The 25352-nt window shown below is 40.2% G+C and overlaps 3 protein-coding genes across 3 annotated transcripts; 1 reads left to right on the top strand and 2 right to left on the bottom strand.

Annotated features, from left to right (window-relative positions):
• Positions 1-4111: 4111 nt before the first annotated feature.
• LOC137248248 (uncharacterized) lies at positions 4112-5060 on the top strand. The gene has a single exon (XM_067779124.1). It carries the CDS (start codon positions 4206-4208, stop codon positions 4770-4772), a length of 567 nt encoding a protein of 188 aa, XP_067635225.1. The 5' UTR covers positions 4112-4205; the 3' UTR covers positions 4773-5060.
• A 2925-nt stretch (positions 5061-7985) lies between these two features.
• Positions 7986-8712, bottom strand: LOC137248246 (uncharacterized). The gene is made up of 2 exons (XM_067779123.1): positions 8535-8712; positions 7986-8471 (listed from the first exon to the last, which is right to left on the bottom strand). Exons 1-2 carry the CDS (start codon positions 8692-8694, stop codon positions 8023-8025), a joined length of 609 nt encoding a protein of 202 aa, XP_067635224.1. The 5' UTR covers positions 8695-8712; the 3' UTR covers positions 7986-8022.
• Positions 8713-18550: 9838 nt separating this feature from the next.
• On the bottom strand, positions 18551-19790 carry LOC137248245 (uncharacterized). The gene has a single exon (XM_067779122.1). The coding sequence runs from the start codon at positions 19681-19683 to the stop codon at positions 18751-18753; it is 933 nt and encodes a 310-aa protein (XP_067635223.1). The 5' UTR covers positions 19684-19790; the 3' UTR covers positions 18551-18750.
• Positions 19791-25352: the final 5562 nt, after the last annotated feature.

Raw genomic sequence — 25352 nt, 5'->3', positions numbered from 1 at the left:
CTCGGTCAGCTATTATTTAAAAGGACTTTTGTCGAATTAACTGAAAAAAGACTAATTACACTGTTCGACGGCCAAAATTTACCAGAGACGCCGTTATGAAATTCGTATGTAAAACCACCCCCTGATTTCGAAAATCGAGTTCATTTTTGATTCTATGGTACCGTTTTTGAGATATTTGCAATTTACCGTTATTCGAAAAAACCAAAAAGGTGGCTCCTTTTAATTACGTATATCGAACGGGTAAAGCAATTGCAAAAACGTTTACGGAATCGGAAAGACAATAAAATTTGCTATAAATGCATAATACATTGTTTTTTGCTCAACCAAATATTTTTCGAGATATTAGCTTATAATTTCAGATTCTTGTTTTTTTTTTATGAAAAAATATGAAAAAAATTACTCTTTGCGAAGGCAGCATTCCAAAACCGCAACTTTTTTTCCAGATGTTTTTTCTTTACATAAAGCTCTGTCTAATTAAAAAAAAGATAAGCTACCATCGAAGAAAATCGATGCAAAACTACGTAAGTTATAAGCGAACAAATAAAAAAGCCAGGTTGGGCAATTTCAACGTATACCTCAAAACGTATGTATGGTATAAAGAAGAGTGAAATATCTAGCTATGCTCTGTTTCTATTTAGTTAAAAGTTCAATTTATGAATGAAATTTCCCATATTTTTAACTTTTGTTTTAATTTATTTATGTTTATACTATATTCTAACAATCTTTATCTTAATTTGATTTTACTATATAGTCGAAATAATTATGTGTTCTACTTTGACGCTTATTCAGTTTAGGATCGGTTTCTCTTATGAGAAACCAGCAGTAATCACCCATCATTGCGACGTCCCAGAATCCTTGATATCGATTCTCAATTAATTTCATTTGCTGATGAAACCTTTCGCCATGTTCGTTACTTTCGTCGCCAAGATTTGCCGGAAAAAAGCTCAAATGTGAGTGCAGAAAGTGAATTTTTAAGGACATATTTACGCCTGGAAAGAAAATATTAGTTAGGTAAACAAGTTATAGAATTTTGGGAAACTAATTTTAATAAGCCTTTAAGCCATTTTCGCATAATTATTGATTAATTCGTTCACTATCTGCTCGCAGTTAGGGCTTTTGTGTCTACCGAGAAGAGAAGCAACGACCTTTTCAAAGGATTCCCACGCTGCTGCCTCAACTGATGAGAGTAGTCTTTTGAATTGATTACTGTTGATCAACTTTTTTATTTGTGCTCCAACAAAAATACTTTCCTTTATCTTGGCTTGAGAAATATCTGGAAAAATTGTTTTCATATAGTCGAATGCTTCGCCTTCTTTGTCCAAAGCCTTAACCAAGTTTTTAATGAGACCGAGCTTGATGTGTAAGGATGGAAGTATGATTTTCTCTTTCTTGACAAGAGGGGTGTATTTGATGTTATCCACACCAACGGTAAACTCGACTCTTTCCGGCCAATCCTTTCTGACGTAGTGGTTCCTACGAGCTCGGCTATCCCACTTGCAAAGGAAGCAGCAGTGCTTGGTGTAGCCAATTTGTAGACCGAATAGCATTGCAACGACTTTGAGATCCGAACATATTTTCCAATCATGCTCTTCATATTTGATAAATTTGAGTAGTTTTTGCGTTTCCTCGTAGGTTTCCTTTGTATTTACTGCATGTACGATCGGGATAGAAGGCTTTTTGTTACAAATATGCAATAATACAGCCTTCAAACTCAGTTTATTGCTGTCTATGAACAATCGCCAGTCTTTTGAATCATATGTTTGACCAAACTCTTTGAATAAACCAGGAATGCCGTTGCAGTAGCATATACTGTCTTTCTTGGTATAGTGTTTGGAAAATTGTTCGTGACGAGTTCTACAATATATCACCTTAACATCGGATGACACAAATTTAAACCAATCATTAAGTTGTGCTTGTGAGAGAACGTTTCTCTCGTTTCCCATGCGAAATTCAGTACAACTTGATTCCCCGCACTCAGATATTACTGTTGATAATGGAACTGGATTCGCAACTGCCGTTGAATGTAGTACTGGTAATGTCACTGTAGGTACGCTGGCATAGGTTACTCTTCTTGATCTTCCAATGCCAACTACTTTTGTTTGACAAATATAACACTCTATTGAATGGCAAGTAGGTTCTCTCCATATCATTGGTGTATCAAACTTTATTTGTTGTTCTGATTCCGACTGAATCAATTCTACTCGACACGATGTACACAAAGCAGAATTGGTCACTGCTAGCGATACCCGGTCTAAAGAGAACACTAAACGTCTCCCTTGGAGATATCCAACTTACATGGCTCGTTAACTCTATTATGGATGGATGGAGCTAGTTGGCTTCATTGCAAATCAACTCTCTGAAATTGGCTGTGCTCCCAATTTTTGATTTATGATCAATGTCATTTTCAATTCAAAGGCGTTGAAAATCTCTGATGTTCCTCGGAAACGCTTTAGGCCATTTACCCCGCCTTCTTTGCTATAAATTGATACGCCTGCTTTATTAAGATTCAAGTATGTGGGTTCCTGCAGAGTGTTTTTCGGCAACTCAACACGACCAATTCAAGGTTAGATAACGGATATTCGTTTCGTTGACAATATAAAGGAATCACTTAAGAACACGATTTTCTTTGCACGAAGAGGCAAAAACTTCGTCCTCTCACCACCAACAGAAAGCGCCCTGCTAGCACTATATGCGGCTCTATCAGATTTTATTATTAGAGTGCTGGGTAGCAGAACGGTAAGGCCGGAGTCGATGGGAACGACGACTCAGAAAAAGATGAGAAAGGAAACGCCACAGGCACATTAGTGCAGCGAATAAACGCATTAAGACTTCGCTAACTAGGGAATGTTATACGAACTATCTCCGACCCAGAAATGTCATATCTGTAATTTGGTAGCACAGGTGGATCCTTCGGTGTGCTTGAACAAAGACTTGGACGAAATTGGTTCTGCCTTGGTACCGCTGGTGTAAGTTGCCAATATGGAATACTTACTAATGTACTATGTCACGAGACTGCCAATTTCACATGTATTATGAAATAGGTTGGGGCTTGGAGTATACTCGCGGTAGGTATGCCAGTCGAGGCGTATAAAATAAGATGTTGCGAGTGAAAGTTATAGCTTCTCCAACCCAATTGTCAACCTCACCTACCCGTGGCGAATCCTGTTTCTTTAGCAGCATCTTGCCTATTTTTTTCATACTTCATAATGGTGAGGTTGGTCCACCCCTAATTTTTTTAGACGTTATTTTTTATTTTTTTATGAAACAGCATTCCCCTGGGACTGGGAGTGAGATTGGGAATAAGCGATGGAAAGGATTAAAAGAACTAGAGCGAAGAAAAACGAAGGAAAGAGAATAAAAAAAGGAAGAGTTAGACAAAGATAGATAGAGATAGATGGAGCGGGGGAGGGAGAAGAAAGTGCAGCTAGAAAGAAAAGAAGTGATGGAAAGAAGGGAGATGGAGAAAGTTAAAACATGATAAAGAGAGGGGCGAATGAGGGGGAGTGACAGTAAGAGGTAAAAACTTATAGAAAGCTATGCAGCTAAACCGAAGTTAGGACAGAACAAAGTCTGCCGGGTCTCATAGTCTCTATATGAAACAATCAAGCTCAACCTACAGCACTCAGAAGTATTTTTGGAATATTTAACAAGATACAGTATTAACCAGGTATATACATTACACCGGGTTGGTCCCCATAAAAAAAAATGTTGTGAAAGTTCATCCCCAAATTTGAAGCTTATGTTGAGAGGGTTTCGAAAAAGCTTGTTTTTTTTTTGATCTTTCGAAAAACAGCCAAAATTGTATTTCAAAGGATCAAATTTAAAAAAAATTCCGAAACCCTCTCAATATAAGCTGCATATTTAGGGGCGGATTTTAGCAACTTTGTTTTATAGCCCGGTTTAATATACATATACATATATTGACTGTAAGTAGTTTCAGTGGCGCAGCAACTGCAATATTTAAGAAATGTGCAAGTGCGAGAAAAATGCTCATTCCCCATACCAACTTATTAGCCACTCTTTGATTCATGTCAATGCAACTCGATGCTTTCTACCCATAATATATAAATCGTGCAACAACGTACTACAAAAATTAGTTGGACATCAACATTACAACTGTAAACAATCAGGAAAATAAACAAAGAAAAATTGTGCATAAATTGAAAATTAAAGAAAACAGACAAAGAAAAGAAAAACGAAATAATATGACTCTGATACTCGCTAAAATAGTGGGTTGCGCATTATTACTCATACTACACTGTGCAACAAATGCTGAGGCCTTGCACTTATCCCACGATAATCAAATAGAAGGCATCCAGTCAGGACTCTACAATGCTGGTCCTCTAGGTAATTATGCTGGACTACTGAGTGCTGCGGAAGCCGTCAGTCAACTGCAGTCACCGAAATCATATGACGTGGAGGAGCATGATTTTGGTAGTAACGATGGTGATAGCAGCGATGTAGAAACACTTGGCGCGGCAGGTGATCATTTAGAGGAGAAACATTTTCCTACTGATGTTGGTGAAGCAGCAGCGCATGTCAGATCTGCTGAGTCATACGAAGAATCGGAATCTGCCGCAACGCAACAACACGAAGACATAGCTGAGTCAGGTTATGAGGGATATGAACATTTGCAAAAAGCGGGCATTCATGGTGGATATCAAGATTTTCATAATCATCCTATTGTGGGTATTGATCATGGCAAGGGTGCCCTTAGTTATAGCACTTTGTATGAGCACAAACATGATGAGCAAAAAGGATACGAAAATTAATTTGAAATGCAAAGTTGAAATTGAAGTGACGAAGAAAAAGAAGAGGGTGGTGTGAGTTTTGGTTGCCTGTTTAAAAACTCAAAAATTACGTGCGCTTGAGTTCAAAAATGTCTACTTGTTTGTATGTGGCGAATACGTGACAGTATTATTAGTTAGACTTTTAAGTCATTTCGCAACATGAAGTCTTACCTATAAAATAGTGATTTTGTGCAATACTCGTAATTTAGTTTATAGGTAAACAAATATATAATTTTGAGTGTTTCAATAAATATTTTGATAAAATCTGAATTTAGCCATGTTTTTATTTAATGGCTTCCATCTTTGTATGAGTGTTGATTTTAAGTTCAACTTCCAGCTAATCGGAAGCAAAAATTTCCAATAGTTGAGAGCACTTTACACTGAAAGAAAAAGACTGGTAAAATCAACTGAAATACGGGTCAATTCAACCGAAATGTCTGTTAATTTTTATCCATCGCAACAAGATGTTGAATCAACTGCGCACAAATCGTTGATTCGTAATTGACCGTTTTAGTAGTCAAATAAACAAAAAAGTTGTTGCGACAGCTTTGAATCATTTTATAATCATAATTTTTTGCACAATAAATTCAAAAAGGGTTTTTCGTTTTGTTTTGATAACTGAAAAACTAGGTTTTTGTTGTTTTCCCATTTTGTGTTTTTTTCGATTTGGTGATTTTCTTATTTTTGATATTTTTTTTAACAAGTGGTACCATCGTCATAAGTACAAAGTAGAGAGCACAGTGAGCGTAAAATTCTCCTTGAAATTTGCTCATGTATTGACTGTTGATCGCTGTTGGAATGACTAGTGAGATCAGTTGTGTTAACAGAAAAATCAGTTAGATTGACCAGGAATCTGTCAATTTTACAGAATTTTGTTAACTTAAGAGCGACAATTAAATGGCCAAACTAATTTGTTCGTTTGACAAAGAACTCGGTCGAATTAACCATAATTCGATCAATTTCACCGAATCTCCGTTAAGTCAAGAGCAACAGAACCTATTTGTTGATTTTACTGGCACCATTTCTTTCAGTGTAGACCAAGCATCTAACTTCGATGACTTCCTTATATCAAAATTTTCGGTATAAAAAAGATATTGATTGTACTATGACGGCCCGTCCATCCATCCAGCCGAGCTCGTGTTAACACGATAACTTCAACAAAAATTTACATATCTTCACGAAATTTGGTATAATACCTTGTATTGTTCCATAATGGACTGGTATTGAAAAGGGGTGAAATCAATTCTTTGATAACAAAAAAGTGAAAGTTGTTGTGCGGGTTGACTTTAAATCGCAAAATACAAATTTTCGAATATTTTGGAAAATGAACGTCGCACCGCCCGCCGTAGAAGAAAATTTAAAAGTTTTTCAAGCCCTAGATCAAAATTTTTAAAGCCATCCTGAAAGTAGATGCCTACTAAAGAATGTCAATAGTTTCAGCTGTTGATCTGGCCCACGCTTCATTAGCGTGCCTCGCAAAGGTTTTGATTGTATGATTTCCCTAAAAAATTTTGACAAGCTCTCTTGAGTTCGTTATATTCCTTCAGGGAGGTCGAATTTATCTTAAAGTAAATCCTTCTATAGCAGTCGTTGACAAACTTAATGTGATAAGACATTAGGCTCCTCAGGTTTTAACCATACCACATGTTTTCTAAATATGACAGGTTTATGTTCTTCTGCGGTGGATATATCTTCCTGCAATGATTCGACAGTTTTCCAAAATTCACATTGATTGATTTTTACATACTATTTTTAGATTTCTTTTTTAACCCTCTGTCAAGCAGAAAGTTGGTTTCAAACAGATGTTTGCGTTGAAGAGCATAACATCCTAAACATTTCGCTACTTTTTCACTACCTTAGTCATGTAATGTGCGGAAAACTCAATATAAAGGAAATTAACTGGAAGATTAAGAATGAGGATAAGTAAGTAAAAGTAAGAGTGAGAGTTAGACTTGGACAAGAGCCAAAGCGGAAATAATTTTGAAAGGATGAAAGCGATAGGGAAATTGAATGATCCGATTAAGGTAGGCTAGAAAATGCAGTGGGGAGACAAAGAAGCGAAGAGGGTTAGATGGAGGGGAGGCAGGTTTATAGATAGAGAAAGTCATTAGAATGTCTATCGGGTTTGATCAAACGATTGGGAGTATTTAATGTTTGTTTAACGTTATCAGTGTTATCTACAGCTGTTTAAAATAAAGTTTTTCTTTTCTATAAAATGTGATTTGTTGAAGCATCGATGCTGTAAACCATTCTTGAAAGCCTTCCATTGCAATTAGCTGGTTATCGAGCGCCGGCAACTTCAGCACTGCGCTTCAGGGAATCGTGTTGTTAAAACGGCAAGACCATAGGACACTCTAGTACACTAAACATATACAGTTTCCTTCTTCCTGGCACGGATCGCTGTACGACCACAACAGTTGCGAAAACCAACTTTATGATAAACATTTCCAGTAAGGATGATTGGGCGAAGTCGGATAGGTGCCTTGCTGTTGACCGCAGAACGGTAGAGTTAGAGGCAGAAGTTGCAGCCATCACGGAAGCCGCAAAAGGTACCCACAATGTCAGAAAAGAAATCTATATTTTCAGCGACAGCCTGAGTTCGCCTGTCTGGTTTATTGCATCATCGGCAATAACTTTATTATACATCGCGTTCGCGTGCCACTTCACGTCCAGACGATAATAAAAAAAAAAATAAAAATAAATGTAAGGCGCGATAACCTCCGAAGAGATCTAAGGCCGAGCTTTTCTTCCAATTTGCGTCGTGCTCCTCTTGATTTACCCTACAAATTGGCCGGACGGGACCTACGTGTTTTATGCCGACTCCGAACGGCATCTGCAAGCCAGATGAGTTTTCACTGAGAGCTTTTCATGGCAGAAATACACCCGGAGCGCTTGGCAAACACTGCCGAGGGGCGACCCCGCTTAGAAAAATTGTCTTCTAATTGAAAAACCTTATTTCTAAAATTTTGATGTTGCTTTGCCCGGGGTGTGAACCTAGGGCATACAGTGTGGTAGGCGGAGCACGCTACCATCACACCACGGTGGACGCTAATAAGTGTCCGATATTTTTAGGTTGATAATTGAAAAGGGTACTTAGCGAAAACTTTTATCGTAGATTTTTAACCTGGTTGAAAAGTAATTTTATTAGTTTCAACGTATCAACGTTTAATTTTGAGTTCTTAAGATTAAATAGCTTGAAACGAAATAAAAGCATTTAATATCTCAATCTCGTCTATCTGCCATATGAACTGCGATAATTTCCTTTCGCTATATTAGCATTCACTTCACCAAAATCGAGATTATCACTAATGTCTTTCACATCTCTACCGCTACTGCTTATTATTTGCGTATGCAGCCCTTTCGAAAATTGTGATGTAACTTCTGACATAGATCCGCCAGCATCAGCACCCCTTGCAGCTTCATCATGTGGCTGTAGAAAGTCAGGTTCATTGTTGGCATTGAAATTTGGCATAGGAAGTAAATGGAAATCTCGCTGAATTGCTGGCCAATCTAAGTAAATGGTATGTGCAGCAGGCAATTCAATACCTGTGCCAGTTGTCCACGGATGTTCGAGCGTAGTTTCATGATGCTGCAAACCAATATCGCCAACAGCTGTACTACCCTCTGCAGGTTTCGTTAGCTGTAAGATGCTAGAAGTTATTTTTATAGCGGGACCATAGGCTAAAACAAAAAACAAACCAAAAATTGTATTTAGTTTGTTTGAAAATTATATATTCAGCTCACCATTGGGAGCTGCATCATTGGTAGCACGTTTCGTTAGCTCTTTGCTTTGATTGACCTCGTCACCGTCTTCACTTCGTAGAGCGCTCGCGTGCAACTCAGTGATTGTTATGAATACCACTAGCAAAGTAGGCAATAATTTTGTTGTTGGCTGTAGGTGCATTTTTTTAAATCTTCCTAATTGAAGCTTTTGTCACATATTAAAGACGTTTTTCGTATTTCTTGACTTTATATATGCGCGCATTTGACAAATAGAACCTTTAAATATAATTTTATTTTGAACAATTAAATAGCGGATGCACGCAATTCGTCGCACTTCGACGCTTATTGAGTTCTGTGTACTATGAATGGATTGCCTCATTTGTCATATGCCGACCTACACTCATTTGGTATTGAAGTTTTTATTAAAACCATAAGATAATGATAACAAATGGTATAAATACCACAACAAAGGTTACATTATAGACAGCTCGTGCAACTAAATCGGTTATATTTTGCTCACCTTACATTTAATAAATAAACTTCAGGTAGTGGAAGCTCACTTTGACTGCATGAAGGTCCGTTGTGATAGTTACCACATAAAATAACGGCGCAGTAAGCTGTAGCTACCTAAAGAGTCGTTGCGTAGCAACGATATAGTTAAGAATGAGACCGATATGAGCCTTGGATAAGCCAAGCATGAAGGGACTTCAAGATTCCACATTACCATCCTCCATACGGCTCCAGAGGGATGGGGTTTCCAGTATAATGCGACCTAACGCATTGGTTTCCATTGGACAGTGTCCTGTCAAAACCCCGATAACCATTAATAGATGAGCCTTAGTAAACCTAATTATTTCGGTAGACCTCGTGCCATCCACTTCCGGCGAGAAGGATCTTGCCACCCTGCGAAAGGTGGTGTCCACCCCACGCTTGCTGAGCTGACTCGAGGCCGAAATCACTACAGACATATTTCGGTGCGGACTAATGAATCCGCTTGACAGTTGCCCGGGATACCACTATGGCCCGGGAGCCATATAATCTTAATCATAAAATTGTTCGATACAATCGCACCGAAGGCCAGGCACTCCCAGACGACCACCCTTGATCGCGCTATAGTTGAACTCAAGGCCTTGATAGCCGTTTGGCTGTCAGAATAGATGATAAATTCCCTAAACGAAGTAAGACTCGATAGCATAGCACAGCATCCTTATTCGCGGCAACCTACGCTTGAAATACACTGAAGTGATCAGCCAACTTAAATCTGTGGCTGACATTTAGCTCTTGCCAAATGACCCGCTTAAACTGTTCCGTCTAACTTCGACCCATCCGTGAACAAGGTAACTGGTCCACGGCTCACAGATGAGTCCTCTTCCCATTCCTCTCTCGGCGGATTGAATGCGGTGAAGGTCGCATAGGCAGCTGCTATCGGCACACAATAGTCCGTCCTGTCAGGAATAAAAGCGAACCTGGTAAGAAGGCTAGAGTGCCCCATTTCACGGAGCCTACCAATTCGAGCCGTAGCCACTTTTCCGTAATATCCACTGGATGTGTGTATGTTCAGCCTGACATTCAATGCCAAGGTCAGTGTTGTTTCAAGAGCGCCGCAGATACCATCCAGCGCCGTTCGTAGTACTGACACTAACATTTTGGTGGTGTTTGTCGTGTTCAGTGCATTCCACCAGATCAGCACCCCATAGAGCAGAATCGGTTTTACGATATCATAAAACCAATGTACTACTCTTGGCGAGTGTCCCCATATCTTGCATAAAGTCCCCCTGCAGCAGTACAAGGCAACCACGGCCTTCCTGCCTCTATCTTCCACATTGGGTCTCCAGGACAGTTTCTTGTCCAAAATAATCGCTAAATATTGAAATATTAAATATTTTAATTTGATTCAAGGGGTTGCCTGCGCAATTTATAGCTTCTCCAACCCAATTTTCAACCTCACCTACCGTGGCGTGGTGGATATAGGGGTGGGAGGGCGGTTCGGCCTAGAAGGTTTCATGTGGTCATCCTAAACCATTCCCGATATGGTCGGGCTAGTACCTTTATGGTGCTTGTTACCGGAACGTGCCGGATCTGTATCCGACAAATTACCAACATCGATAACACTCCCTAAAACCTTCGGAGAGTGTCCAATCGCTAAAACAACAACAACTCCTTTTCTGTACGTACAGATCAATCAAGCGCTCCAGCATTTTAAAAATCAACAACGAGAAACTATTAACCTGAAATCCTGAGACGGTAAATAAGAGCTTCTGCAGGCCTTTGGAATGAAGATTACCTTGATCGTGTTCCAAGACTTCGGAATATAGCTTAGACTAAGGCAGTTACTATGGGGTTAACCTTAACATAAAACTACTACACTAGTTCCTCTCAGTGTTGCAGCCGTTGCTCCACAACATCCAGCCCGTTTTCCGCGGAATGGTTTTTTGTTTTACTCCAAATAATCTTGATGTGGTTAAGCATTGGAGAGTAGTGTACGTAGCACGTTCACCTAATCAAATGCAACAACTGTTTCTGCAGACACGAAACCAAATCATTTAATTGGCTCCCCGGCTCCTCTCAACATTGAAATATTCTCCTTACCCGTTCAGAACATGCTTGCACCCATGGCACCAGGCAGCAATTCTAAGGCTTGTTGAAACATTTCAGCCCTTTTTTGTGCGTGGCGATAAACACAACATGTCTACCAACTTGAGTATATTGGTTCAGGACTGCAACGAAAGCTACGCGGTTATGTTTGTTTATCTCGTCGTACACTGCTACAAGTTCAGGATCTATCGTTTTTTGATATGAACATATGTACATCGAGGCAATTCCCCATAGCTGTGCGAGATATGGCAATATCGTACATCCTATGAACCCAAGTCACCATCGCTTCTACATACATTTCCAGCGGTATTTCTGGCTTCGTGATACCTTTCGAATTATGCTGAGCTTTTCCTTATTCCATGCCGTCTTGTATTTTAGGGCTCGGGTGGCCGCCGGGGTTACACATTCCGGTCTGGTGATGAGTTTTACAGCACGATTTTTGCCTCCACTGTTGTTGTTGTTGTCGTTGTTGTTGTAGCGATAAGGTTACTCCCCGAAGGCTTTGGGGAGTGTTATCGATGTGATGGTCCTTTGCCGGATACAGATCCGGTACGCTCCGGTAACACAGCACCATTAAGGTGCTGGTCCGACCATCTCGGGAACGATTTATGTGGCCACATTAAACCTTCAGTCCATCCCTCCCCACCCCCAAGTTCCATGAGGAGCTTGGGGTCGCCACAGCCTCGTCTGTTAGTGAAACGGGATTCGCCGCTCGAAGGTGAGTTTGACAATGGGGTTGGAGAAGCTATATATTGCGCTACACAACCCCTTGAATCCCTTTTGCCTCCACTCTTCAGCATCTATGTAGACGAATAAAATACTGAAAAGGATAATTCTTCTTTAAGAACAAACATGCATATGTATGTGCAATTTGAGTTCATGAACATACCTTAAAATATTCCGCGACAAGTTGGACACGTTCTATTGTCCCTTTGGCGAATGCACTGCCCATGAGAGAGATGCCCACGCGATAATAAGCGGACCATGGACTTTCATTGCTTTTAGGGCCCGCAGGGTAACATTTGCTACTTTTTTATTAAACGGTTTTATTTAGCTGGACTTGACAGGGTGGACGGCAAGACGGCACGAATTTTGTAATTGAAATTTGAGTAACTTCCCGATAAGCTACAAGTTTGAAACTTGGAATATAGTTCAGAACCCGATGACAATGCAATAATAAGAAAAACAAGTAAGGAAGGCTAAGTTCGGGTGTAACCGAACATAACATACTCAGTTGAGAGCTATGGAGACAAAATAAGGAAAATCAATCTGGGGTAACCCTGGAATGTGGTTGTATAACATGTGTATCAAATGAAAGGTATTAAAGAGTATTTTAAGAGAGAATAGGCCATAGTTCTATGGATGAACGCCATTTAGGGATATCGCCATAAAGGTAGACCAGGGCTGACTCTAGAATTTGTTTGTACGATATGGGTATCAAATGAAAGGTGTTACTGAGCATTTTAAGAGGCAGTGGGCCTTAGGTCTATCGGTGGACGCCTTTTCGAGATGTCCCCATTAAGGTGGACCAGGGGTGATTCTATAGTGTGTTTGTACGATATGGGTATCAAATGAAAGCTGTTAATGAGTATTTTGAAAAGGAGTGATCCTTAGTTCCATAGGTGGACGCCGTTTCGAGATATCGCCATAAAGGTGGACCAGGGGTGTCTCTAGAATGTGTTTGTACGATATGGGAATCAAATGAAAGGTGTTACTGAGCATTTTAAGAGGGAGTGGGCATTAGGTCTATAGGTGGACGCCTTTTCGAGATATCGCCATTAGGGTGGGCCAGGGGTGACTCTAGAATGTTTGTACGGTATGGGTATCAAACGAAAGGTGTTACTGAGCATTTTAAGAGGGAGTGGGCATTAGGTCTATAGGTGGGCGCCTTTTCGAGATATCGCCATTAGGGTGGGCCAGGGGTGACTCTAGAATGTGTTTGTACGATATGTGCATCAAACGAAAGGTGTTACTGAGCATTTTAAGAGGGAGTGGGCATTAGGTCTATAGGTGGACGCCTTTTCGAGATATCGCCATTAGGGTGGGCCAGGGGTGACTCTAGAATGTTTGTACGGTATGGGTATCAAACGAAAGGTGTTACTGAGCATTTTAAGAGGGAGTGGGCATTAGGTCTATAGGTGGACGCCTTTTCGAGATATCGCCATTAGGGTGGGCCAGGGGTGACTCTAGAATGTGTTTGTACGATATGGGTATCAAATGAAAGGTGGTAAGGAGTATTTTAAAAGGGAGTAATCCTTAGTTCTATAGGTGGACGCCTTTTCGAGATATCGCCATAAAGGTGGACCAAGGGTGACTCTAGAATGTTTGTACGATATGGGTATCAAACGAAAGGTGTTACTGAGCATTTTAAGAGGGAGTGGGCATTAGGTCTATAGGTGGACGCCTTTTCGAGATATCGCCATTAGGGTGGGCCAGGGTGACTCTAGAATGTGTTTGTACGATATGGGTATCAAATGAAAGGTGGTAATGAGTATTTTAAAAGGGAGTAATCCTTAGTTCTATAGGTGGACGCCTTTTCGAGATATCGCCATAAAGCTGGACCAAGGGTGACTCTAGAATGTTTGTACGGTATGGGTATCAAACGAAAGGTGTTACTGAGCATTTTAAGAGGGAGTGGGCATTAGGTCTATAGGTGGACGCCTTTTCGAGATATCGCCATTAGGGTGGGCCAGGGTGACTCTAGAATGTGTTTGTAAGATATGGGTATCAAATGAAAGGTGGTAATGAGTATTTTAAAAGGGAGTAATCCTTAGTTCTATAGGTGGACGCCTTTTCAAGATATCGCCATTAGGGTGGGACAGGTGTGACTCTAGAATGTTTGTACGATATGGGTATCAAACGAAAGGTGTTACTGAGCATTTTAAGAGGGAGTGGGCATTAGGTCTATAGGTGGACGCCTTTTCGAGATATCGCCATTAGGGTGGGACAGGGGTGACTCTAGAATGTTTGTATGATATGGGTATCAAACGAAAGGTGTTACTGAGCATTTTAAGAGGGAGTGTACATTAGGTCTATAGGTGGACGCCTTTTCGAGATATCGCCATTAGGGTGGGCCAGGGGTGACTCTAGAATGTTTGTACGATATGGGTATCAAACGAAAGGTGTTACTGAGCATTTTAAGAGGGAGTGGACATTAGGTCTATAGGTGGACGCCTTTTCGAGATATCGCCATTAGGGTGGGCCAGGGTGACTCTAGAATGTGTTTGTACGATATGGGTATCAAATGAAAGGTGGTAATGAGTATTTTAAAAGGGAGTAATCCTTAGTTCTATAGGTGGACGCCTTTTCGAAATATCGCCATTAGGGTGGGCCAGGTGTGACTCTAGAATGTTTGTACGATATGGGTATCAAACGAAAGCTGTTACTGAGCATTTTAAGAGGGAGTGGGCATTAGGTCTATAGGTGGACGCCTTTTCGAGATATTGCCATTAGGGTGGGCCAGGGGTGACTCTAGAATGTTTGTACGATATGGGTATCAAACGAAAGGTGTTACTGAGCATTTTAAGAGGGAGTGGACACTAGGTCTATAGGTGGACGCCTTTTCGAGATATCGCCATTAGGGTGGGCCAGGGGTTACTCTAGAATGTTTGTACGATATGGGTATCAAACGAAAGGTGTTACTGAGCATTTTAAGAGAGAGGGGGCATTAGTTCTATAGGTGGACGCCTTTTCGAGATATCGCCATTAGGGTGGGACAGGGGTGACTTTGGTATGTTTTTGTACGATATGGATATCAAATTAAAGGTATTAATGAGGGTTTTAAAAGCGAGTGGCCCTTAGATGTATATGTGAAGGCGTTCTCGTGATATCCACCAAAATGTGGACCAGGTGATCCAGAAAATCATCTGTCGGGTACTGCTAATTTATTTATATATGCAATACCACTAACAGTATTCCTGCCAAGATTCCAAGGGCTGTTGATTTCGCCTTGTAGAACTTTTTCATTTTCTTCTACTTAATATGGTAGGTGTCACACCCATTTTACAAAGATTTTTCCAAAGTTATATTTTGCGTCAACAAACCAATCCAGTTACCATGTTTCATCCCTTTTTTCGTATTTGGTATAGAATTATGGCATTTTTTTCATTTTTCGTAATTTTCGATATCGATAAAGTGGGCGTGGTTATGGTCAGATTTCGCCCATTTTTTATACCAAGAAAAAGTGAGCTCAGGTAAGTACGTGGGCTAAGTTTAGTAAAGATATATCGGATTTTGCTCAAGTTATTGTGTTAATGGCCGAGCGGAAGGACAGACGGTGGACTGTGTATAAAAACTGGGCGTGGCTTCCACCGATTTCGCCCATTTTCACAGAGAACAGTTAACGTCATAGAATCTATGCCCCTACCAAATTTCAAAAGATTTGGGAAATTTTTGTTCGACTTATGGCAATAAAAGTATTCTAGACAAACTAAATGAAAATGGGCGGAGCCACGCCCATTTTGAAATTTTCTTTTATTTTTGTATTTTGTTGCATCATATCATTACTGGAGTTGAATTTTGACTTAATTTACTTATATACAGTAAAGATATTACATTTTTTGTTAAAATTTGAATTAAAAAAAATTTTTTTTTAAAAAGTGGGCGTGTTCTTAATCCAATTTTGCTAATTTTTATTTAGCACATATAGAGTAATAGTAGTAACGTTCCTGCCAAATTTCATCATGATATCTTCAACGACTGCCAAATTACAGCTTGCAAAACTTTTAAATTACCTTCTTGTAAAAGTGGGCGGGGCCACGCCCATTGTCCAAAATCTTACTAATTTTCTATTCTGCGTCATAACATCAACCCATCTACCAAGTTTCGTCGCTTTATCTGTCTTTTGTAATGAGTTATCGCACTTTTTCGGTTTTTCGAAATTTTCGATATCGAAAAAGTGGGCGTGGTTATAGTCCGATATCGTTCATTTTAAATAGCGATCTGAGATGAGTGCTCAGGAACCTACATACCAAATTTCATCAAGATACCTCAAAATTTACTCAAGTTATCGTGTTAACGGACGGACGGACGGACGGACATGGCTCAATCAAATTTTTTTTCGATCCTGATTATTTTGATATATGGAAGTCTATATCTATCTCGATTCCTTTATATATATACAACCAACCGTTATCCAATCAAACTTAATATACTCTGTGAGCTCTGCTCAACTGAGTATAAAAACTCCGATAGGTGACGCATGGATCGAAATATTTCAAAAAATCGTATTTGTGGTCGAATTGGTTCATATTTGCAACACATAATACATACATGAATAGAAAGCGACCTATGGAAAAAAATCGCCGCTAGGTGGAGCAAGGATCGAGATATTCAAAACAATCGTATTTGTGGTCCGATTTGGCTCAGATGAGTTTTCACTGATAAGCTCTTCATGGCAGAAATCAGGGATGCACCTTAAGGTTAAGCTAATCGTTTATCAAAAAATGTCCACCGTTTCCGTTGAAACACATAATACACACAAGAATAGAAAGTGACCTATGAAAAAAGCGCCGCTAGGTGGCGCAAGGATCGAGATATTCCAAAAAGTCGTATTTGTGGTCCGATTTACATACAAGAATAGAAAGCGACCTATGAAAAAAAATCGCTGCTAGGTGGCGCAAGGATCGATATATTCAAAAAATTCGTATTTGTGGTCCGATTTGGCTAAGATGAGTTTTCGCTGATAAGCTTTTCATGGCAGAAATCAGGGATGCACCTTAACGTTAAGCTAATCGTTTATCAAAAAATGTCCACCGTTTCCGTTGAAACACTTCGAAATATTATCGATAAAGAAATTATCAAGATAAATTCTATCTCGTTTTTAACCGAAACGAAAAGCTTTCGTTAACGTTAAAAAGGTTAAAAAAACGAGATACTTTAAGCTGGAGACATTGGTGCTTTATCGGTAACCGTATCGGTAACCTTATAACAGCTGATTCGACCAACCTCATGAGAATCAATGCAATCGATTATTGGTGCCGCTAAGGTCGTAACCGTATCGTAGCCAACCAATTGGGTTTTGGTTTACCGTCGTAACGATAAACAGCTTATTACGTTAGGGATACGGATACAGCGATACCACATACGGCACCAATGACTCCGGCTTTATGTTTGAATTGTGCTGGCAATGCTATAGCCATGGTGAAGCCGTAAGGAGGTAACAACGAGCGGACATACACACAAACTCCATGTAATTTTTTTTATTTTAATTCGTTGGTGGTAATGTCAAAAATACTCTGAGAAATGTTCGTACTGTCAAAATTCATGAGAACAGTTGCAATCAGCTCGGCTAATGCTTTCACCTTTAATGACTCCGCCATCAATCAGCTTTGCCAGCATAGTTTGAAATTAGTAATCAACATAAACGATTTCATTTCGTTTTGATGTGGCAGAAAACGAATCAAAATCATTTCGTTAATTTGACGTTCTTAACGTTAATAAACGAAACGAAATGACTTTGTTTCGTTTACTAACGTTAATTATCGTAACGAAATGATATCAGTTCGTTGGTTAAGCATGCCTGGCAGAAATACACTCGTAGTTCTTGCCAAAACTGCCGAGGGGCGACCGCGTTTAGAAAGACTTTCTTCTAATTGAAAAAACTTGTTTCTAAAATTTTTGGTGTTGCTTTTCCTTCCGCGTGAACTCATTATCCAGGCGGAGCACGCTACCATCACACCACCGCGGCCGCCAGAGTATGGAGCTTTGTATTAGCAAAGCTCTGGTCTCCACTCTACGAAAGGCACTTATATTATATTGCACATACCACTTGACTTGATGGCGAAACAATAAGACATGTAAGCTTTACAAATTAAGTAAAGAAATCGGCGTTCGAAATAATGGGGGAAGTTCACATGGTAGGATTTTATGCACCACCCACTAATTCTCCCTGATAATTGTTCAGCTCGCAATTTATTCGTTAGGAGCTATGCAGCATACATTCCCGAAATACAATGATAGAGCAGCAGGCAATATGCAGTTTAGTGCGCCAATATGCCACCGACATCTTCATCGACGGTGGCTTAGTGGCTGAAAACGATGTACATAGCTAGTATCACTATGTCTTATATTTCATAAAACTGGAGGAAACAAAAGTTATCTTACTGCCCAAGGCATGTATGCGTTCTCACGAAAACTACTACGAAAACTAAAAGACTAGAAAATCAAGAAGATGAATTGGCACAGAAACACACGTCTGGCCAGTTCAATTTCACAAATTACTTACCAATGTTAAATGCCCTTGCAGACTCACCAGCCACATGCACAAACTGGATATCCTTGAGAACGCATCCGTCGTTTCTGTGACATAACGAATGAGCTCTCCTGTAATAATCGAAAAAGAGAAAACTCTTTGGGATCTGAGCCTGGATGAAACACTGTAAATGAATCAGAACATAGTTCTGATTTAATGCCCCCATAAAGTAAATTTCTTCAAATACCACTTTTATTTTTAAAATTTAAATTTCGAAAATCGATGAACTGAACTTTATTCCCAGTCATTAATTATTTTAGTCTTAACAAACGAAGAGTTTGTTCAATGTAGAGATACTCACATTTATATATATACAAACACAGCTTGAGTTATGTAAAGGAACTTATAAATAACAGCGAGGATCATTTGAGCCTTAGAAGTCGTTATACATCAACAGCCAAGTTTCTCCCAAATGCCGCCGCTTTTGTAACCATTATTCCAGCCACTAGATGAACTGGCGCTGCCACCCCAAGAGCCGCCGTAGCCACCGTTGTATTGGGGTGGTGGTGGACCATAATTTTGAGATGGCACCCCATTATAACCTCCCTCATTGTTATCGCTCTCAACAATTAATTTCACAGTTTTCACTACTTGCGCTGACTGCGCAGGTGCGGAAATAGATTGGAATATCGGTTGAGGCGTTAGTTGGGATACAGTAGATTGTTGCGCAGGCGGTTGTAGATTTACTGATACTTGTGAAGATGCAGGTGCAGATGACGCTAAGCTACTTTCAGGAGACGATTGAACAGAAACTAGATTTTGGTCTGCTCCGCTGTATTGGTAAGTTTGCGCCGAACCTAAAGCTGAATACTGGATAGGTTGGGGCGCTGGTATTACTTGTACAATAGGGCGAGCAGCAGGTGCTGCTACGTAGGTTGTTTGAACAGGTGCGAGTATCGGTGTCCACCCAGCATTGGAGTAGCCAGAAGAATAACCGTTTGCGTAGTTTGAGGATATGCCAGCATTTTGATTGTCGAATATGACTTTTATAACTTTCACAGTTTCCCCACCTCCGTTACTATAGCCACCATTGCTGTAACCACCTCCGCTATAGCCTGCACCGTAATTATATCCACCGCCATAACCATTGCTATAATCTCCACTGTAGACCGGTCGGTTTTGTTGTGCGTAATAGCCTCCATTATAGTTGCCGCTGCCATAGCCACCACTACCGTAGCCTCGACCACCACTACCGCCGCTACTACCACCTCCAAGTAAATTTCCTCCTAATCCCAACAGCGCTAGCTTGGCACCCAAAAGCGCATGGGCAGGTGGCGTAAGTGTGGCCAGAAGGCACGCGACTAGTGTCAGGAACAGTTTCATAATTTCTTTAATATCACTTAAATATCTATTTAATTTATATCTATTTTTCAATCACGCAAGTAAATCAATTCACTTAAGGCTAATGATCAACTGCCCGTAAACTCGACTCGTTATGAACTGCTAAATTTTTTGGAAGTATGTACAAATATATAGGCCGAAAATGATGCTTAGCATCTAGCTAAATTGGTCAGGTGCGTTGGCAGTGACATACAATCACACTTACATATGAAGTACTTTTCTTAACTATTACAATACGCGCATAAAATGAGTTAACCAAACTAACAGCCAATAGTCAACTTGGCAAGTAATTTTCGGGTATCGAAAATTTCACACCATCTTTTCACTCCCCTACCCTCCCGGAGATATCAGTAGCTGGAACAGGTAGTTGGCACATCTTCCTTTAACCCAATCATACGAATGGATATCTAAATAGAAGAAATGGTATCGAAGTACAAGCAGTACAAAATTGAAAATCATATACGTGGGATCAACACCCTAAAACAATGTTTGGTTAATCAATAACAAATCATAAATGTGTGTGTGTGAGGCATAGCAGTTGAAAAATCGTTTGAGTTGTTAAGTTGGTATACCCAGGTGCACATTTTGATAGCGATAGTAGCACTGTGTAGCTCTCTGCCTCTTCAGCTAACAAATAAAGGTGTCGACGGAAATACTTTCTGAGCAGAAGCGTCTTCATCCATTCTCTTAACTATTTGCTTTGTTTTACGTTCTACTAACTGCATTTAGCAAGACCACATCTAAACTGTACATTCCACTGTTGTTGTTGTTGAAGCAGTGCTTCGTCCCACCTAATACATGCGACCGATCCCAAATTGTCCTCAATATCCTCTAACGGGAGTCCAAGGAAACTTGCTGTTTCAACAGGGGTGGACCATAATGAAAGGGGTGTTAGAGGCGTTGGTTCCACATTACAATTAAAGGGATGGTTGGTGCCATGTGGGGACATATTGCAAGCGGGGCATACATTTTGTATGTCGGGGTTGATTCTGGATAGGTAAGAGTTTAGCCTGTTACAGTATCCAGAACGAAGTTGAGCTAGAGTGACTCGCGTTTCGATCCGCAAGTTTTGGGTACTGTTCTTTGAGTACTGGATTCACCGGGCAATTCCTGGCATATTCCGACACCTATTTGTGCAGTTCACGGGGGACCTACTTGTGTTTCTTTGCTTCATACGGCTGGTGCCGTATTTCCCAGGTGCCGTATTTCCTAAAAATTCTTACGGAGATGACTCCTTAAACCCCTAAGCGGTGTTGGCCCATAAATCAGATGTCTGTTGGAATGCCCAGGTTTATGGGTATTCAACAGGAACTGTTTGGTTACCATCTCATTTCTCTCCCTGATGGGGAGTATTCTCGCCTCATTATGTAGATGGGGTTCTGGAGACATATGAAGACAACCCGTGGCGGTTCTGAGAGCAGTATTTTTGCAGGCCTTTAGCTTCTTCCACTGAGTAGTTTTTAGGCTTGGCGACCATATAGGGGACGCGTAGCATGCAATCGTCTGGCCAATTGTTTGTATGTGGTAATGCGCGTTTCTTTGTCTTTTCCCCAAGTACTGCCAGCAAAGGATTTGAGGTTTTTATTACGGCTCTGGATTTTCAGTACAATTGCGGCTGCATGCTCACCAAAATGTAGATCCTGATCAAACGTCACGCCCAAGATTTTGGGGTGTAGGGCAGTCGGTAGCGTAGCGCCATCGACGTGGATGTTCAAAATGGTCGACATTTGGGACGTCCATGTTGTAAATAAGGTCGCGGAGGATTTAGTCGGTGATAATGCCAGGTTACGCGAGGCGAAAAAACTGGATCAGGGAGGTAGCCGTTTATTCTGTTGCAAAGCCATTATTGTGCAGTCATCGGCGTAGGAAACGATATTAACTCCTTCTGGTGGCGAAGATAGCTTAGATATGTAGAAATTAAACAAAAGTGGGGATAGGACACCACCCTGTGGCAGCCCTTGTTTAATTCTTCTTGGTTATGATCTTTCGTTTCTAAATTGCACCGATGCCTGCCGACCAACCAGATAATTTGCGGTCAACCTTTTAAGACATGGGGGAAGAGTAGAACCTTCCAGGTCTTGCAGTAACGTGCCATGGTTGACCGTATCAAAAGCTTTTGATAGGTCTAGCGCAACTAGTACTGTTCTATGGTGGGGTTTTTGATTTAAACCGCAACTTATCTGGGTGCTAATGGAATTTAGCGCGGTGGTGGTGCTATAGAGTTTTCTGAAGCCATGCTGATGACAGGCTAGCTGCAAATTTGCTTTGAAGTAGGGAGCAAAATGGCTTCAAGCGTCTTGGCTACTGGCGATAGGAGAGATATCGGTCGATATGACTCTCCTATGTTAGCTGGTTTCCCAGGCTTTAGTAGCGGGACCACCTTGGCCATTTTACACTTTTCGGGTATGACAAAGGTGGAAAGGTTGAAGACATGTGCTAAATATTTGAAACCCTCTTTCCCTAGGCTTTTAAGCATCGGCATGGCTATGCTGTCTGGGCCCACTGCTTTGGATGGTTTAGCATGACCGATGGCATCCTCAACCTCTTTGGCGGTGATGGTAATTGGAGACGCGCTGAATTTATGTTTATGTGCGTGTCTGTTGGCCCTCCGTCTATCTTTGTCGACCGTAGAATGCATTATATATTGTCGGCAGAAAGCGCTCGCGCATTTTTTCGCATCCGACAGCACTTTATCACCAAAGGCGATGGAAACTTTGTCATTGTGCCTAGACGGATTCGATAGGGACTTTACGGTTGACCAAAGTTTACCTACACCGGCAGAGAGGTTACAACCGCGCAGGTGCTCCTCCCATTTCGCCCGCTTGTGTTAATCCACAAGCAATCTGATGCGTTGGTTTATATCCCTTATTTGGGAGTCGCCGGCACCGAGCTATTTTATAAGGTCACGTTCTCTTGCTAAAATTGTGGCCTCCGCCGGAAAGTGGGGCCGAATTTCAGGAATTCTACCGGCGAAAATGAAACGAGCCGAGGCGGATTCAATGACCTTGCAGAAAGCACGCTCCCCTTGGCGGGCATCAGTCGGGATAGGGAGGGCAGCAAAGCGGTTGTCTGTAAAGGATTTGTATTCGTCCCACTTTCCTTTTTTAAAGTTTATGAAAGTGCGTTTTTCTGTGACGACGAAGTCGGCGGTACGCTCGAACGAAATAAGTATAGGCAGTTTACGAGTTCTGCGCTGACGATTGATATATCCGACGAACTGTGACAGCTTCCTGCCATTCGTGTGGGGGCGTCTCCGTTTTTTGTGCAGATGGAGATAAAGAGTTTTAGTAGGAGTGAGAAATAGTAGTTTCAATTCCGGCCTTCATTTATTAACCGTTTTTTGTCACACTATGATTTGAAGTGGAACTCAATTTGGATCGGAGTTCCTACCGTGCTCCAGCTATAGTCAATTTGCACCTTCTTTTAACTCTCATTAGTTGCGTTCCAATGAAGCGTAATCCAGATACGGTTAAAAATTTTATATGCAAATGTAACAACAACGCTGTGATGCTGATATCTAACTGGATAAATATCGGATAAATAGGGTGGATCTGTTGATTAGGTTTTTACGGAAAATTTTTGACACCTTACCCTCTTTACTTGGTAGCACTTAGAGACATATGCACTAGGGCATCCGATATTAAAACTATTTTTTCCACTCGACAACCCATAAATTTTAACTTTAAGTCTAAAAACAAATTATTAATGACCTACATTCATTTCAAATCATGGAAGTATACATTTTTTAATTTGAAAACTACAAGAACCACCTTATAATATGCAATTCGTTAGCTTAATGTGAAAATGTGCTAATCACTTTTTACGAATTTTACAGGAGACGAAAAAAAAAAATGAATAATTTATGAAATAACCTTTTTATCAAAGCTGTGAATGAGGATACTTTAGTTGCAATACTTTTGAGTGTAGAAGCTTTGAAAAAGATAAATAAAAATCATGTATGCTAACCCAGCAGCTGTTTTATGACTTAGCACAATTTCCGCACTCAAAACAAATTTTTTCTCCTGACTTAGCTCTTTTTACTCAATATGTTTCCCCATCACCCCTCCCCTTTAATGATTGAAATATAACACTTAAACTATATATTTCACAAAAAATACTGTTTATTTGTCAAACAATTTCTAACGGTTCTGATCTGGACTATTTTGCCGAATGGTGCGCAGATAATAATTTATTTTTAAATTCAAACAAATGCTCTGATGTGTCTTATTCCATAAAGACAACAGCCACATACTTATCCTCAAACTAAATGTTAAATCTCTTAATCGTTGTCAAGAGACTAAAGACTTGGGTGTAATAATTGACTCCAAACTCTCTTTTTCTAGTCACATTGACTTCATTGTTTCAAAATTTGTTGCAATGGTTGGGTTCAGTAGACGTAACACTAGGGACTTTAAGGAGCCTATGAAGGCACTTTATATAACCTTGATCAGAAGTGGCCTTGAATATTGCTCAATAATATGGAATCCTTTCTATGAATCTAACTCTTATGAAATTGAGAAGGTTGAAAAAATTTTTACAAAAATTGCTTTACGTATTCTTCACTGGCCGGACTGCCTCACATCATATACCAGCAGGCACAAATTGCTTGGTCTTCAGGCTTTGCATGACAGAAGTACTTTTATCTCACTCATGCACGAATTGCTCGGATTTATCTAATTTTTTCATTCGATATATTCCACTGCGTGATCTTCCGCATAATATATTATTTATCGAAATAACTCATAAAACGAATTATGCTATGAATGAACCTACAACTAGGATTATACATCTGGCAAATCGATTCAGTAGAGTTATTAATTTTAATAACAGCTTATATAAGTTTAAGCTTGAATTGTTTTCTAATTTTAACTAGTGTGTAAGAAAGCATGTAGTTATCGACATGTAAGAATTGAAGTAGATTATTGTCAGCGCAAAGCATTTATCAAACACCAAGGACATGTCTCAATTGGGTGAATCCAATTTCAAGGGGTTGTGTTCGCAACCCTCTCAAGGGGTTGTCAGCGTATTATATAGCTTCCCCAAGCCAATTGTCAACCTCACCTACCCGTAGCGAATCCTGTTACATTCAGAGCCAAGGCTCTGGCGACCCAAGTTCCACATGGAACTAGGAGGTGGGGAGGGCGGGATGGCCTAGAAGGTTTAATGTGGTCATATAAATCGTTCTCGAGATGGTCGGGCTAGTGCCTTAATAGTGCTTTGTTACCGCAATGTACTGGATCTATATCCGGCAAAGGACCCAAAGCCTTCGGGGAGTGTCTTTATCGCTAATACAACAACAACAACAACAAAGCATGTACTTTTAGAATGAATTTAATAAATAATTAAAATGCGCGCAGAAATGACTAGTAATTCAGATTGATATTATTGGCAGGTTGACATAGCACAGTTTTTAACAGCTGACGACTTAGCACATTTACGCATCATGGCCGACAGCACGTAAAAATAAAAAATTAAAATAATTTTTTGTTGTGATCGATGTATTTTGAATTCAGTTTTAAAACTGCATTAAAATAAAATTTTTCAAAAAAAGTGATTTAGCACATTTTCACATTAAGCTAACGAATTGCTGTTTGCACAAAACACCTGACAGAATTAAAAAATTTTAATATCAGCCTTGGGATGATAGTTAT

This window comes from Eurosta solidaginis, chromosome 4, assembly GCF_040869045.1.
Source record: "Eurosta solidaginis isolate ZX-2024a chromosome 4, ASM4086904v1, whole genome shotgun sequence".
NCBI classification, from domain to species: Eukaryota; Metazoa; Arthropoda; class Insecta; order Diptera; family Tephritidae; genus Eurosta; species Eurosta solidaginis.
This window is presented reverse-complemented; position numbering and strand designations above follow the sequence as displayed.

Coding starts and splice junctions, on each gene's coding strand:
- LOC137248248 (XM_067779124.1), top strand. CDS start 4,206: ATGACTCTGATACTCGCTAAAATAGTGGGTTGCGCATTATTACTCATA.
- LOC137248246 (XM_067779123.1), bottom strand. CDS start 8,694: ATGCACCTACAGCCAACAACAAAATTATTGCCTACTTTGCTAGTGGTA. Junction 8,472..8,534: donor CAATGATGCAGCTCCCAATG/GTGAGCTGAATA, acceptor TTTTTGTTTTAG/CCTATGGTCCCGCTATAAAA.
- LOC137248245 (XM_067779122.1), bottom strand. CDS start 19,683: ATGAAACTGTTCCTGACACTAGTCGCGTGCCTTCTGGCCACACTTACG.